Genomic DNA, 16,177 nt, shown 5'->3' with positions numbered 1-16,177 from the left:
TTTTTTTTAGTCATCTACGTTTTCTCAAAGCCTCAAGAATTGTGCTTTGTCAGAGAAAATATATTATAAACCTCTTGCTCAAAATAAAGATGATAGATTATAAACGGGTTGTCACTCTAGCTGCACTAAATGTAATTTTATCCAAGCATGGATAAACATTACTAGAAAAACACCACTCGATATGTGAGCATATATAGTTGGCGCCTTACAATATATCACTTTTATTAGACTTGATATGGCATATTCAGTCAATAAAGTCTGTCAATTTATATATGATCATATTTTTGTAGTTAACTGCATTTTCTAACACTGACTATGTAGGACGATCACAAATCTATAAGCGATTATCTAACTTATATAACAACCAATTTATTGTCTTGTAGCTCCACTAAACAACATATAATTATTAAGTTAAGTACAAAAGCATAATACTGCACGTGTGGTATCTAAACTTATCTAGTTAAAATAACTAATGGCATAACGAGATGTTCAGTTATTAACGTGTTGTATTATGTGATAACGTAGGTGCTGCATATCTGGTTGCAAATCTCGTAGAAAAAAAGGTTTTCAAAGGAGGAATTGAAGTTCAGTTTATTTCTTTTCAAGATTAAGTTGCAGACATTCTTACCAAGCCATTAGCTGACCTAAAGTTTACTCACTTCAGTAACAAGCTTAACCTTATATAGATTGACTTGGGAGCATTTTAAGATAATAGATCTAGATCCAAAAGAGACATCCAAGAGCCCTAAAAAAAGGGACTTTCAAGAGTCTTTGTGCGGCTCTATACAATAATCCTTTCAAAAGGATACCTAACCAAAAAGGCTTGTGCCTGAACTACATAAGACTTTTATAGGACAAAGGACTCACCTCAATTATGATTACTATATTTGTAAGCACTTTAAGGAGATTGAAATTAAGGAAGTGCTCTCGTCTAAATGTAACTCATACACAAAATCTTATTTTAATAAACAAAGTCAAACTTCTTTACGTGTGAATTAATTGAGAGTGTCTTAAGAGAGCGAGAGTGTGTTTATTTATTAACAAAGGTCAAACTGAATGAACCAGGTTAAAAAGTATTTTTCGTGTAAGGCCCTTTTATTATTGGTGGGTCCTCCCACAACGGCGAAGCTAGGATTCTAAACTAGGGTGGGCACAAATGCAAAGTAAATAAAAAAATGACTACTAATAAACTATACTAATTTAGGACATTAAAAAAAATCAAGTCTATAATCCTACAAGGTTCATAAATTAAGTATTTATGCTAACTGATAAAAAAAACCCTAACATTCTAACCAAAATAAAATTAATCAATATTCATGGACTCATGCCTAATGGTAATTATAAAAAAACACAAAAAAAACCTAAAACCATAACAAAACATTTATGTCATTCTAAAAAAAAAAAACAAATCATAATTATAATTCCTACAAACATTATAGATTATGCATTTATGTTAATTGATAACCCTAATATTCTAAGCAAAATCAAATCACATAATATTCATAAATTCATGCATAATAGTAATTTAAAAAACACAAAAAACCTTAAAACCATAATTAAACATTTATAATATTTAAAAAAATCAAATCAAAGCCCTGAGAAGAAGAATCTCACCCACCTGAGGAACCCTTGCTGCGTGTTGCACAAGTGCCCCAAAGACGACCTTGAGGATCGAGTAGAAGTTGAAGGCCACCCCTAACACCACCCACGTGATACTGTCATTTATGACCAAGCCCGACCACCTGAACTCGGAGCTGAGGACGTTCTGGTCGATACCGTTCTGCAGGTTAACATCGACGTTGATGCCATGCTCAGTCAAATACTACTGCAAGTCAGCGTTGATCTCGTTTGCGGAGTTGGCGACCTTGACGTGGAACTCCCAGACTAACTTCTGGCCGGTGTGGGGGTGGGTGGGGAGGTTGCCATTATCGTCGGAGAAGCTAAGGCCCAGTCGCAGGAGGTGGAGTAGGCTGGTGTTGAGGTTTTCAGTGAAGTGGGCGTAGATGGTGTCCAATGTGTTTTCGCCCTCAGGATGCAGTAAGAGGTCACGGCTGGCTTTGCCGAGTGTGGGACGCAGGGTGACATAGGGGTAGTTATCGATTATGTGGTCTCGGATGTACTCCATCTCTCAGTGGACGTTGTCAGCCCCAACGTGCATGACTGTGTTATGTTCCATGGCGTACTTAAATGCCAAGAAAATGAAAGAAGGAAGAGGGCAAGAAGGCAGGGAAGGATTATCCAACAGGTCTCTCTCGTGAAAAAGTGAAATGCCAAGAAAACTAAAGAAGAGGGTAAGAAGGCAGGGAAGTGATCTCTCTCTATCTATTTTTGTGGATACATAGGTTCTTTTTGGGTGGTGGTGGTGGTACTAGTTGGCTTCTTGATCCCGGTCTAAGCTGTAATTTCTGGATTTGGATCCTGAAAGCAAGATTTGAATGTGCGTTCCTATCAGATTTGGGGTTGTTAAATCATATTATTTTCGGATTTGAATTCGGATTCATATTCGAATCTGTAGTCATGTTGGATCTAATTTGGACTTAGATCAAAATTCGATCCAATTGCATTTTTTTAACGTGTAAGTTCCTTGTCTAGATGCTTTTTTTTATCAGATCCAACATTACCAGATATATTTTAGATCAGGATTCAAACATACTCTATCTGATACGATTTGGATCTCTCTCTCCAGGGGAGGATATATAAGTTCGTTGTGAATGGTTATGGAGGAACCGTGGTAGTAGTGGGCATCTTGATTGTGTAGTTCTACACCACACACACACACACACACACACACACACACACACACACACACACACACAGAGAGAGAGAGAGAGAGAGAGAGAGAGAGAGAGAGAGTCTTTAGAGTATGAAGTTCGAAGTGCGCTATGTAATGAGGTCAGATCAGGTGATATAACTAGGCACAAATCTTTTGTGCTTTGAAATCTCTACAATTCGTAGCCTTCATCTATTTGGTGGACCCCACGGATTACACAATGAACAGTGGTGATGAAGTGCCATGCACAACAAGAAAAATGCTAATTAGTGGACATTTGCGACAAATTTTTTTTGTTGCAAATTTGCGACGAATTAGCGAGAGAAAACTATCCATCGCTAACATTCAAAATATTTGGAAAATTAGTGACAGGAATATCTTCCTCGCTAATTCTGTCGCTAATGAGCGACAGATTAGCAATAAATTTTTTTTGTCCCCAAACACTACAAGAAAAATGCTAATTAACGACAGATTAGCTAGGGAATGACTTCGTAACTAATCTGTCGCTAATTAACATCAAAAAATTTTGTCACTAATTCCAATGCTAATTAGTGACAGATTAGCTAAGAAACTATTCTGTCGCTAATTTTTTATTTAAACCGCTCCATCTAAGGCACAAAATTTTCCCTCTCTTCCCGTTCAAAATTTAATCTGACTACTTCAAAGGAGGGCCTCCTTGACTTCTCAAACGAGGACGACTTCGTGGCGGAGGAACGCGAGGAAGAAGAGGAGCCGGAGTCACCCACCGGTGCTGGAGGACTAGGCCAGCGCAACCTCTCTGGTCCGGTAAGTGGTTTTCTTTTCTGAGCGTGGCTTTTCGTTCTCGGCCTAACGATTCTATTGGGGGTCATGGTTTCAGGTCGACGGACAAGCGAGGGAACCAGGTCGGGAGGGCACCAGAGAGCATGTCGGTTCAGAGGTGCAGAACACCCCGCAGTGGCGGGCAGGGCTAGACAATCGTGGAACCAGGTCGATAGGGTGCCGAAGAGCATGCATGAGAGTGCACCGGTTCAGAGGTGCACTCTCTTACGTTGTGACCCCACAATGGTGTGCCGGGCTGAAAAAGAAGGGAACCAAGTCGGGAGGGCGCTGGAGAGCATGCCAGAGAGTGCGCCGGAGAGCACGAAGGTTTTGTGCAAAAGACCCCGCAGTGGCGGGCCGGGCCGCTCAGGTGCAACACATGTGTGGTGCGGTATAAGTCCGGCCTATTGCTGCCGGAATACCGCCTAGCAGGGAGCAATTTTTTTTTAAATTTAGCAACATATATTATCTGTCGCTAATTTAAAATAGCGACGAACTCACGACGGATATTATCCGTCGCTAATTTAAAATAACGACGGATCATGTTCATCGCTAATCCATCACAAATTAGCGACAGATAAGTTTTGTCACTAATTAACGACCAAGATTATGCGACATACGCTATCCATCATCAATTCGCCGCTTAACTGTTTAGCAACAGATTAGAAATGGATTAGCAACGGATAGCATCCGTCGCTAATCCCCATTTTTCTTGTAGTGATGGTTAGTGGTGATTTTTGACAACAACAAAAATTTGTGCTTTGAAGTTTACAAGTCAATCCTCACCGCACTTCTCACATGTGGAACAGTGAAAGTGATTCGGGTGAGATGTTGAGCAGGGATTCGGTATGACCCAATGTGCAATCGTGTTTTTTTTGTTCTACAATATGGTAAGACAACCATTAATGTTGGTTTTGAATCTTTGATGCCTCCTCTGAAGTTCGGTTCCACATCCCTTATATCATCTGCCATCTTCATACCCATCTTAGATCGTATTATTTAAGTTTTTTTTTATCAAACCTAACATTATAGATGGATTCACCATGACCAATTTAACAAGATTCTCCTTTGGATTGTATTTTTTGAACAAAACCCTGTGTTTTCTTTAATTACAAATTTTTGTATTTTGTCAACCTTTGATTTTTTAATCACCAAAAATCCAGTAAAAAAAATGAATTTCAGCAATTTAAATGCTGGTTTTTGCTAAAGAAATTATGTAAATCACATCTGTGGAGTTCGATTTGCAAAACAACATGCATCAATAAAATCCCAATAACGGTTATGAAGATAGGGAGAACATAGGGATGAGTGAAACCCATTTGCCTCTAACAACCTTTCTTTTGCACTCTTTTAGAATTTTAGCGAGCAGGAGGGGTTGACGACGTTGGTTTTCAGTACCCAATAAAACGAGAGCAAGCATCATCACTGTTCGGTGATCATGGGGCATCGTCACTATCCATTGCTGTCAAGTTAGGGGTGTCAACTGGTTTGCATTGGACCTCTGCCAAAATGGGTGGGTTCAGAGTTCAGACTTGGATTGGGCTAGCTAGGAGACATCAATATCAGATCTGAATTCGGATGTAATCAGATTTTTTTATAAGACAAACCATACTCGGACCCAATAAAGATTATAAAAACCAGGCCCAATCCATACTCGGAAAAATAATATTTCTAGGGTTATTACTTTTAAAAATTTGCAAACTTAATCAGAACTCTGGTTCGATGCAGATTTAATATAACATTTCATAAAACATATCCGGGTTGTTTAATAATCAAACCTCGTGAGTCCAAATGGAATAATTAATTGTATCTCTTCCTTTGTCACCAAACCTTCACCCTACCAACTTGGGTACCTGTTGGGATCGGGTCATACCTGACCCTTTGACACCCTAGTGTATATAAGTTAATTTTCACATTTTATTGACATGAATTTATGTACATTAAGTCGGTTTTAGTATTGATTTTTTTTTTTAAGAAAAAAGGAAATATATTAAGTGTATCTGCCACATCCTACAAATAAAGTTACCAGGTTACTGTTTTTATAAATAGAGTGAAGTGATGATTGCAGGCAAATAGGTCACAGGTCCAATATAGCTTTGGCAAGAAACAAATGTAGCATCTTAAGGTATGTGGAGGAAGCTTTTGGAATAAGATACATAAATGACAATTCATTAATGGGAATGAGCTATGATATTTCATTTTACTTTGGATCCATGTCATACTAAGTGCAATCAATAGTTTGTGAACAAAAAAAACCTTTTAATATGATTTTTTGTGGTGAATTAACACATGATTGTGCGGAATCAGGATATCACGGTAATAATGCTTTTTTTTCTGCTTGTGTAGCCAAATTTTGCTCTTTTGTGGTACCATGCCTATGCTTCTTCTTCTATTTGTGATGCATATTATGAATATTTCTACTGTAAACACTTTTATCTAGCTAGCAGTTAGTGGGTCTTAATATAATTATTTTTCTGACCATCTTATAATAGAAAGGGTCAAATCATATTATCTAATTGTTTTATTGGCCATGTCTTGCGGGAGAATGGATCACTCAATTGTATGCTTTTTCTTTTTGTGGGTTCTATTGAACTGGATTCTAGACCCGGTACCAACACCTGAAATCAGATCCAGGTTGGGTCCCACATCACTCAATTGTATGGTTTTTCTTTTTTGTGTGTTTTATTGAACTGGATTCCAAACCCAGTACCAACATCTGAAATCAGATCCAGGTTCGGTCCCACCTAGGTCTGAACCATTTTTGAACACCATCCATCAGCAATCAAGTTAAGCCTCGGTAAGATTGCCATTAGTTCCGAAAGATGCCAACGATGGAACCCAAAAAAGCAAATAACAAGCTGATCTTGACATTTATTTATAATAACACCAACAAATTTTTTCTTTTTTCTTACAATTGTTGAGCAAGTTGGCAATTTGGCACTTATGCATATTGTCTAGGTTATTATAAGAAACTTTAGGAGTGAAAATATTGATCAAGTCTGTTGGCTAGCTTTCGTTAGAAAAGAACGTACCACCACCTAAAAAAAAACAAACAAACAAACCAAACTAATGCATGGAGCTCGAAATCGAGATGGCGATGATCATGAGGTAGCGAAGATGAAAGCACAAATCTTTTGTGTTGTGAAAGCACGGCCTTCCACATCCTAGCAAAGAGTGCTGGCACCCAGTCAAGTGATTGGGCCTACCGGTGTCATGGGTGGGTTATGTCACATGGGTACTGCCGGTTCTAATATGGATACGATTACTGTTATATATATATTGACGAGCAGAGGTTCAATGGATCGGGTTTACTTGGATCCGAATAGGATCAAACCCTATAAGGTTTGGTAACGGTGACAAATAAGAAGACCCAATTAAGACCTGGGTCCGGAGCTGAATGTTCGATTAATACATGGACCTCGCTATAGTTTGTGAAATTATATATTAGACTAAAAAATTTTCAATGTAAAAATAATAAAAAATTATTATTTAACCTGGTATGGTCTGGCATGAGTGCATTTATCTTTACTGTTTTTACTGCTTTCCCATGTTCATCCCCATCTTGGGGGTTTATCTGATCAGAACGTATTCGGTTATTAATATTTACTTTATATTTCCTAAAAAAAATTTATTCCTGACTCCTACCACCATCACAATCCATGACGAACCTATATATATCCTCTAGAATCCGCCCCCCAAGGATTATGCAACCCCCTTCCTGGTCTTCTTCCTTCTCTTTCTTAGTCTTGTTTTTTCACATTTTTTCCAACACATGGAACCCGTCACAGTGAGGCAGGTCTGGGCCCACAACGTCGATCGAGACCTCGACTTCATCCACCAGATAGTCATCCAGTACCCCTACGTTACCGCCCATGCTATTTTTATTGGCTTCCATGAACGGCCGGTGTTCAGTCCCTTTAGCAACGGCCTGTATCTCCTCCAGCTCGGCCTCACCTTCGCGGACGAGTCCGGCAACCTCCCTATCCACCCCGACACCGGTGAGAAGTGCATCTTTCTGTTCAATGTCAAGATGACGATCCCCTCGAAAGCTCTCAACGCCGATTTCCGGCAGCTCATGGTAAAGAATGGCATTGATGTCGATGTCAACTTGCAGAACGGTATCCTTCCGTGTGGCCGATGATGAAGGTTCTCGAGGATTGCTTGCCGCAGCTGTGCGTTGAATTTCTGGAGAGGATTAGGTGGTACTCGGTAACGTTGGACGACGTGAGAAACGTGTATGGAGCCCTCTCGCTCTGGACTAAGGTTTTCCCGCAGTCGGTGGAGGGTGTGTTTAAGAGATTGCGCTTCAGACATGGACGGGACGACAGCTACCTCGCACAGCAGGCGTTGATGTACTTGAAGAGAGGCTACTTTCTCAAAGAGATTCCCGAAGGTCGACCCAACGTGGTCTATCCCTTCAGCCGACTCTAGAGAGAGAGAGAGAGAGAGAGAGAGAGAGAGAGAGAGAGAGAATCTTATGATCGATCTTGAAAGGTTGAGTTAGTTTTTTGTGGGTTTTAGATGATTGAGATTCGTCGTGTCATTCATTAAAGGTTTTAGATGTTCGAGATCAGTTGGGTAGTGCAAGATCAATGCCCTGAACGAATGAGTTTCATTAATGTCATTTCCTTTTCTTTTCTTTTTTTCTTGGTGGTGTGTGTTTTGTTTGGTGTTCGTTGTCAGGTGGTACGCTTTTTTTTAAGTATTATTTATTTGCATGTAGGGACAGTTTGTGATGTTAGTTGTTCTCTGAAATTTGCAATTCTATTGAATTCTTCTTCTTCTTCTTTACAGTCTTCCTTATCAGCTATGATGGTCTGTCTATTTGATGCCCACGATTTTTTTATCCTCAGTATTTTATACTTTTACATTTTAAGACTTTTTTTGTTTATCCTGAGAGAGAGAGAGAGGTTATCAGTAACCGTTTCTTGGACCCTATCCAAACAGTCTAATGCAAGCAGCAAGGCACCCCAATGAACGGTGGTGATGAAGTGCCATGGATGGTGGTGATTTTTGAAAACAAACAAAAATTTGTGCTTTGAAGTTTACAAGTCAATCCCCACTGCACATCTCGCATGGGGAACGGTGGAAGCGATTCAGCTGAGATGTTGAGTGGGGATACAGTATGACCGCAGTCTTGTTTTCTTGTTCTGTCGTATGGTAAGATAACCATTAATGTTGGTCTTGAATCTTTGATGACTCCTCTGAAGTTTGGTTCCACATCCCTTATATCATATGCCATATTCATACCCCATCTTAAATCTTATTATTTTCAAACCCAATCCTATAGATGGATTCAGCGTCACCAATTTAATAAGATTCTCCTTTGGATTGCATTTTTTTAAGTATAAAATCGCAACCCTAATTCTAATTATATCATCCATGCATTTATGTTTATCAAGCATGTAGAATCTTAATTTAAAAATACAAACACACAAAAATACTTAAATTAAATATTCATCTTATTTAAAAACAAAATAAAAATCTAAATGCTATATGAAGAAAACACAAAAAACTCTATAACCTAATTAAATATTCATGCTATTTGAAAAAATACTAAATGAAAGCCTCAATTCTGGCAAATATTAATCATAATTTTCATACATAAGCTAATTGAGCCAAAAATTAATAAAACCCCCAAATTTTTAACTAAAATCAATCATGTGAATATTGTATAATGTTAATTAAAAAAATACAGAAATAACAAATTAATATCCATCTCATTAAAAACATAAAATATTAATTGAAACAAAAACACTAAAAGCCCCAAATCCTAGTTATTAAAATGCAACTATTAACAAAAAGGTAAAACAAAAACCTAAATCCTAATCCTAACAAGTAATAATCATAATTTTATTTGTTAATAAAATAAAAAATACTAATTAAAGTGAGCAAGAAAGGGAGAGGACCTCATCTTGTGCACATTGCGGTTGCAAAGTGTGCGACGGTCGAAGGTGGCCTTGGTGCCTAAGGACAGTATGGGTCTATGGCTATATGACCCATGAATTTTCAGGTATTTTAATACACCTGTAAATATGAAAAACGTTGATTTGTATCTCTAGAATATAAAATGCTGAGTTGATAGAATTGATTAAATTTAATTAGTCATTTTTGAATTTTAAAAAATATTGCCTTGAAAATAAATTTTGAAAAATAAAGCCTTATAAATGAATTTTGAAAATTTATAGTTTTGTAATTGAATTTTGAAAAAATAAAACCTTGGAAATGAATTTTGAAAAGTATAGACTTGAAATTGAATTTTGAAATATTAGATACTCAATATAAAATTTTGAGAAAAATAATATCCAATATAGAATCAGTATAAATTAAGGTTGTCAAGTAAAATATCTAAGCAATTATAAAATAATAATTAGTTAAAGTAAATAGAAAAGACAACTAAGTTTGAATCTAACCAAAAGGAATAAGTTAAAGTATTTAGAAATTACAACTAAGTAGTAATGACCAATTTGAAACCCACTGCGTGGATGGAGACCCAGGAAAAGTGTACATAGACTCGATGGAGAATAACCCATCATTAGAAAGAGGCTAATAAGCCACATCCTCTCGATGTGAGAGACTGGTACCCTAGGGAGACCATGAGATCGCTCCATTGTTGAAAAGCTAGTTCTAAAGGGTTACTATGTAGCATAATCTTTCACGTTTTCATGGTGGAAGACCAAAACTCACACACCTTGCCATACTTGGCTCTTGTGAGCTCATAAACATGAGGATATATGTCCCTTAGCTTGAGATTCTCTCATGCCAAGGTTCTTGCCAAAATAAAGTGTGGCTGCTGCATCCTACAAAGTTACTGGATTACCTCTTGGTTTTTATAAAATAGAGTGAAGTGATGATTGCAGGCAAATAGGTCATTAGTTACAAGAACTTTGGCAAGAAACAAATGTTTGTGCAATTGATGATCATGCATTAAAAGATTTATCATGGAAGGAAAATTTTGTGAGAGACCAGAAATTAAAAACCTGTAGCATCTTAAGGTATGTGGAGGAAGCTTTTGGAAACAATAAGATACATAAATGTTAACGGGAATGAGCTATGATATTTCATTTTACCTTGGATTCATGGCATACTAAGTGCAATCAATAGTTCGTGAACAAAAAAAAAAACTTCTAATATGATTTTTTTGGGTGAATTAACACATCGATTGTGTGGAATCAGGATATCATGGTTATAATGCCTTTTTTTTCTGCTTGTGTGGCCAAATTTTGCTCTTTGTGGTACCATGCCTATGCTTGTTCTTCTATTTGTGATGCATATTATGAATATTCCTACTGTAAACACTTTTATCTACTTAGCAGTCAGTGGGTATTAATATAATTATTTTTCTGACCATCCTGTAATAGAAAGGGCCAAATCATATTCTCTAATTGTTTTATTGGCCTCAATTGTATGCTTTTTCTTTTTGTGGGTTCTATTGAACTGGATTCTAGACCCAACCCAGTACCAACACCTGAAATCAGATCCAGGTTGGGTCCCACATCACTCAATTGTATGGTTTTTGTTTTTGTGCGTTTTATTGAACTGGATTCCAAACCCAGTACCAACATCTGAAATCAGATCCAGGTTCGGTCCCACCTTGGTCTGAACCATTTTTTAACACCATCCATCAGCAATCAAGTTAAACCTCGCTAGGATTGCATGCCAACGATGGAACCCAAAAAAAGCAAATAACAAGTTGATCTTGACATTTATTTATGATAACTCCTGTCGCGCTCAGAGAGAAAGAGAGTTGTGAATACCAAGTGTGAAGTTCGTACTCTAGCTCAAGGTTAGATCAGGTGATAAAACGAAGGGAAGCACAAATCTATTGTGTTTTGAAAGCACAGCCTTCCGCATCCTAACAAAGAGTGCTGGCACTCAGTCATGTGGGTGGGTTATGTCACATGGGTACTAGGTGCAGGTTCTAATATGGATGGGATTACTGTTATATATTGACGAGCAGGGGTTCAATGGGTCGGGTTTACTTGGATCCAAAATAAAAAGACCCAATTAAGACCTGGGTCTGGAGCCGAATGTTCGATTAATGCATGGACCTGATATAGTTTGTGAAATTATATACTAGACTCACAAATTTTCAATGTAAAAATAATAAGAAATATTATTTTACGTGGTATGGTCTGGCATGAGTGCATTTCTCTTTCCTGCTTGTACTGCTTTCCCATGTTCATCCCCATCTTGGTGGTTTATCCGATCAGAACGTATTCGGTAATTAATCTCTACTCTATATTCGCTAAAAAAAAAAAAATCCTGACTCCTGCCACCATCACAATCCATAACGAACCTATATATCCTCTCGAATCCCCCCAAGGATTGAGCAACCCCCTTCCTGGTCTTCTTCCTTCTTCTCTTTCTTAGTCTTGTTTTTTCACATTTTTTCCAACACATGGAACCCATCACAGTCAGGCAGGTCTGGGCCCACAACGTCGATCGAGACCTCGACTTCATCCACCAGATAGTCGTCCGGTACCCCTACGTTACCGCCAATGCCATTTTTATCGGCTTCGATGAACGGCCGGTGTTCGGCCCCTTCTACAACGGCCTGTATCTCCTCCAGCTCGGCCTCACCTTCGTGGACAAGTCCGGCAACCTCCCTATCCACCCCGACACCAGTGAGAGGTGCATATTTCTGTTCAATGTCAAGCTGACGATCCCCTCGAACGATCTCAACGCCGATTTCCGGCAGCTCATGGTAAAGAATGGCATTGATGTCGAGGTCAACTTGCGGAACGGTATCCTACCGTGCGTCCTCTTGGACCAGCTCTATTGCAAGGGAATTGATGCCGTGTGGCCGATGATGAAGGTTCTCGAGGATTGCTTGCCGCAGCTGTGCGTTGAATTTCTGGAGAGGATTAGGTGGTACTCGGTAACGTTGGACGACGTGAGAAACGTGTATGGAGCCCTCTCGCTCTGGACTAAGGTTTTCCCGCAGTCGGTGGAGGGTGTGTTTAAGAGATTGCGCTTCAGACATGGACGGGACGACAGCTACCTCGCACAGCAGGCGTTGATGTACTTGAAGAGAGGCTACTTTCTCAAAGAGATTCCCGAGGGTCGACCCAACGTGGTCTATCCCTTCAGCCGACTCTAGAGAGAGAGAGAGAGAGAGAGAGAGAATCTTATGATCGATCTTGAAAGGTTGAGTTAGTTTTTTGTGGGTTTTAGATGATTGAGATTCGTCGTGTCATTCATTAAAGGTTTTAGATGTTCGAGATCAGTTGGGTAGTGCAAGATCAATGCCCTGAACGAATGAGTTTCATTAATGTCATTTCCTTTTCTTTTCTTTTTTTCTTGGTGGTGTGTGTTTTGTTTGGTGTTCGTTGTCAGGTGGTACGCTTTTTTTTAAGTATTATTTATTTGCATGTAGGGACAGTTTGTGATGTTAGTTGTTCTCTGAAATTTGCAATTCTATTGAATTCTTCTTCTTCTTTACAGTCTTCCTTATCAGCTATGATGGTCTGTCTATTTGATGCCCACGATTTTTTTATCCTCTGTATTTTATACTTTTACATTTTAAGACTTTTTTTGTTTATCCTGAGAGAGAGAGAGAGGTTATCAGTAACCGTTTCTTGGACCCTATCCAAACAGTCTAATGCAAGCAGCAAGGCACCCCAGGTCCAGCAACGTAGGTGTCTTACCTACGTTGGCCTTCCCAAGTCGTGGTCTTATCCAAAGAGCAGATAACGATCAAAGGGGAACTTTTGGAGATAAAGCTGACAAGATAAGAAGGATCCCAAACAAAGAGGAATCCTGCAAAGATAAACCAAATGTAAACTGTAAGGGCTTAGGTTCATGAAAGCCATAAAGGAAAGGACTCTATCTACCAAACCTGGTAAAAGTATGAAAAGATTAGGTGACATGCCAAAACACAAATATTTTGTGATGTGAATTTATCACAAGCCGTTAGTGGCCTTTCATCACTACCATTCATTGTGTAAGGATCTTCATCAAAACGCTGACGACTTGTATTTAGTGGTGAACTGTTTGGACTCATATCAGATCTTGCCAGATCCAAATTTGTTTTGAAATATATGTAGTAAATCTGAATTTGAATTAGGTCTTAAAATGTAAGATTGAATCTGAATCCAAAATTCATGTCGTAATAAAGATCCAGAAATTAATGGACAAAAACAAGCTAATTATAAATATCAAATGCAATCGGGTCAGACTTTAAATCGAATCAATTTCAGGACTGATTTAAAATGCTGATTTGAATCTGACCCATATCCAAAAGTAATTCAATTAACAGATTTGATTATAGGTTTGGATCTTAATTAACTATATATATCGAGAAAAAAATGGTGGATTCCGATAGAATATGCAGTCAGATCTGATTTGCTTGCTGCCCTACCATGTATAGAAACTATGTGGGGAATGAGGATGTTATTTGGACCGACAGTTCTTATGGTGATATTCATATGATATAGTCGATAATACTGAATACTTAGCCCACATCTCACTTGGAAACCATGAATCTCACTCGAGGTATATGAGAGTAGGGCCACACACACTTCAATAAGCCGAGATAGAGGTTGTAATTTGTTTATATACAATGGTAATTTGGTTATGTACAATATGGTTACAAAGGTTTATGGTAAACATGAAGTGATAGGATCATGTCAAAGGTGTACCTTTTGAGGGATATTATTGTTCCATCACAGGTGCATTGAAAGCCATTCATCTATCCATGTGATGAACGGCAACTCAAACACCATGGTTGGATAGTTTACCTCACAGATTGGTCTTAACAAAATTTAAAGATGTTCATCGTATAGATGGGCGATCAAATTAAAATTTGTAATAGCATTTTAATATTTTTATGACATGTGTCCACTGCTGGTTAAAAGTTGTCAGATACATTTCCATTAAGTTGAGAATCATTATTAGAGTTGATCATTATTAGAGTTGTAACTGGTTGATCTAAAATTAAGACCCAAATCTCACCCAATCTAATTGGGATTCAAGTCCGTTTAGAAGTTGTGGACTCATATGGGTTAACCGGTTCCGGTACATTCAGAATCATTCGGGGTTTTTAATAGACCCATCTTGATTTGGGTTGGGTTCAGGTCTGGGTATCGCTCAAAAAAAGTAGGCCCCATATAAGTAAATGGGTTCGGCTTTTAGCTTGGGTTTTGATATGATTGGTATTATAGACCCCATTTTTATGAGGAGGAACCCTTGCCGAGAACCAGGTCATTTAGTGGGCCCCACCTCTCAAGGGAACCTTGAGGGGGGTTATCGAAACTGAAGCCCTCATGAAGCCCACTAGTTAAAGGTACTAAAACATATGTAAATTAATAGAATTAATTGTTTATTAAGAAGATTACATGCTTAAAATAATAAGTTTATTAACTATTCTAATTAATTTCAAATTTTAAATAAAAAAAATATTTTTGTATCAATCAATTATTTCAACTTGAAATAAAAAGGAATCAAATGATATATCATATTAAAAATGTATCAAATTCAATGAGTTTTTCAGTATTATTAAGAATGGTAAATGAACTGAACGAATTGAACAAGGCATGTTCAGAATCAGCTCATTTACTAGTGGATTCAGTTAGTGGCTCTTCTCATCTTCATTTATAGCCCATCAGAGCTGGATAAGACCAGCCAAACATGAGCAGGCTCGTGTAAAAACATGGATTCATGTTATTTATAATAGAATATCTCTCTATATATATATATAATAGTTAAAATAATATCTTTACATATTATACTTAATATAGTTTATTTCAATTCAATTTTTATTGTTCTATGATCTTGAGTGACACACAACACATATTGAAATTATTAAAATGATTGAGTTCTTTATTTTTATCTCAAAGAAATTACTTTACAACCGTATATCAGAATTTAGTGATTTTTGGTGTGTAGTGATTCAGAGAGGCCTATGAGACATGGGTCACGGACACGTGACCCACCACCAATGTACGCAACTAGATATATGCTCTAAATAAACTTAATAAATGCTAACAAAGGCCTTATAAATGGTGATGCTTCAAATTGAGTTAGGCACTAGGGGGCCTACCCAATCGCAAGCGCGAGTGATATTAGCTCACTAGAACCAAGTTCGTGAATGAAATGACAAAAAACAAGAACCCAACTCAAGAAATGGGTAAACAATTGTGACAATATACATATTGATGCAAACTACGTGAGGGATGTGACACTAAAGAACACCCAAGCACAAAATCCTATGATACTACAGAAAATGAGCTAATCTAGGAAAACAGAGTGATAACCTAGAAATTTTAAATTAGGTATGCTGACAATATATATATATATATATATATATAATGTCCTAATCAACGATGTGCTAACTCCTTTATGTTGTTTATATATAAGATTACAATTAACCACAATCAATGTTCTCTAAAACATTAGATTTCATTATCTCAACTAAAATATGAATTTTACAGCATGTATGACACTACTAGAATAATGCGTATTAGTGACGGACGCTATCCATTGCTAAATACATTAGCAATGGATTAGCGACAGATAGCATCCGTCGCATAACCCTAGTCGCTAAACTGCAACAAAATTTATCTATCACCAATTCGTCACTAAGTAGCGATGAATTAGCGACGG

The 16,177-nt window shown here is 37.7% G+C and overlaps 3 protein-coding genes across 3 annotated transcripts; 2 read left to right on the top strand and 1 right to left on the bottom strand.

Moving 5' to 3' along the window:
• Window positions 1-1,582: 1,582 nt before the first annotated feature.
• On the bottom strand, window positions 1,583-2,125 carry LOC149822769 (putative CCR4-associated factor 1 homolog 7). The gene is made up of 2 exons (XM_089980369.1): window positions 1,865-2,125; window positions 1,583-1,780 (listed from the first exon to the last, which is right to left on the bottom strand). The coding sequence occupies exons 1-2, from the start codon at window positions 2,123-2,125 to the stop codon at window positions 1,583-1,585; spliced, it is 459 nt and encodes a 152-aa protein (XP_089836495.1).
• Window positions 2,126-7,343: 5,218 nt separating this feature from the next.
• Window positions 7,344-7,712, top strand: LOC149822768 (putative CCR4-associated factor 1 homolog 6). Its single transcript, XM_089980368.1, has one exon. The coding sequence runs from the start codon at window positions 7,344-7,346 to the stop codon at window positions 7,710-7,712; it is 369 nt and encodes a 122-aa protein (XP_089836494.1).
• Window positions 7,713-11,972: 4,260 nt separating this feature from the next.
• LOC149822767 (putative CCR4-associated factor 1 homolog 6) lies at window positions 11,973-12,674 on the top strand. The gene has a single exon (XM_089980367.1). It carries the CDS (start codon window positions 11,973-11,975, stop codon window positions 12,672-12,674), a length of 702 nt encoding a protein of 233 aa, XP_089836493.1.
• Window positions 12,675-16,177: the final 3,503 nt, after the last annotated feature.

Source organism: Nuphar pumila, chromosome 11 (genome assembly GCF_984573655.1).
Source record: "Nuphar pumila chromosome 11, dmNupPumi1.hap1.1, whole genome shotgun sequence".
In the NCBI taxonomy this organism is placed as follows: Eukaryota; Viridiplantae; Streptophyta; class Magnoliopsida; order Nymphaeales; family Nymphaeaceae; genus Nuphar; species Nuphar pumila.
This window is presented reverse-complemented; position numbering and strand designations above follow the sequence as displayed.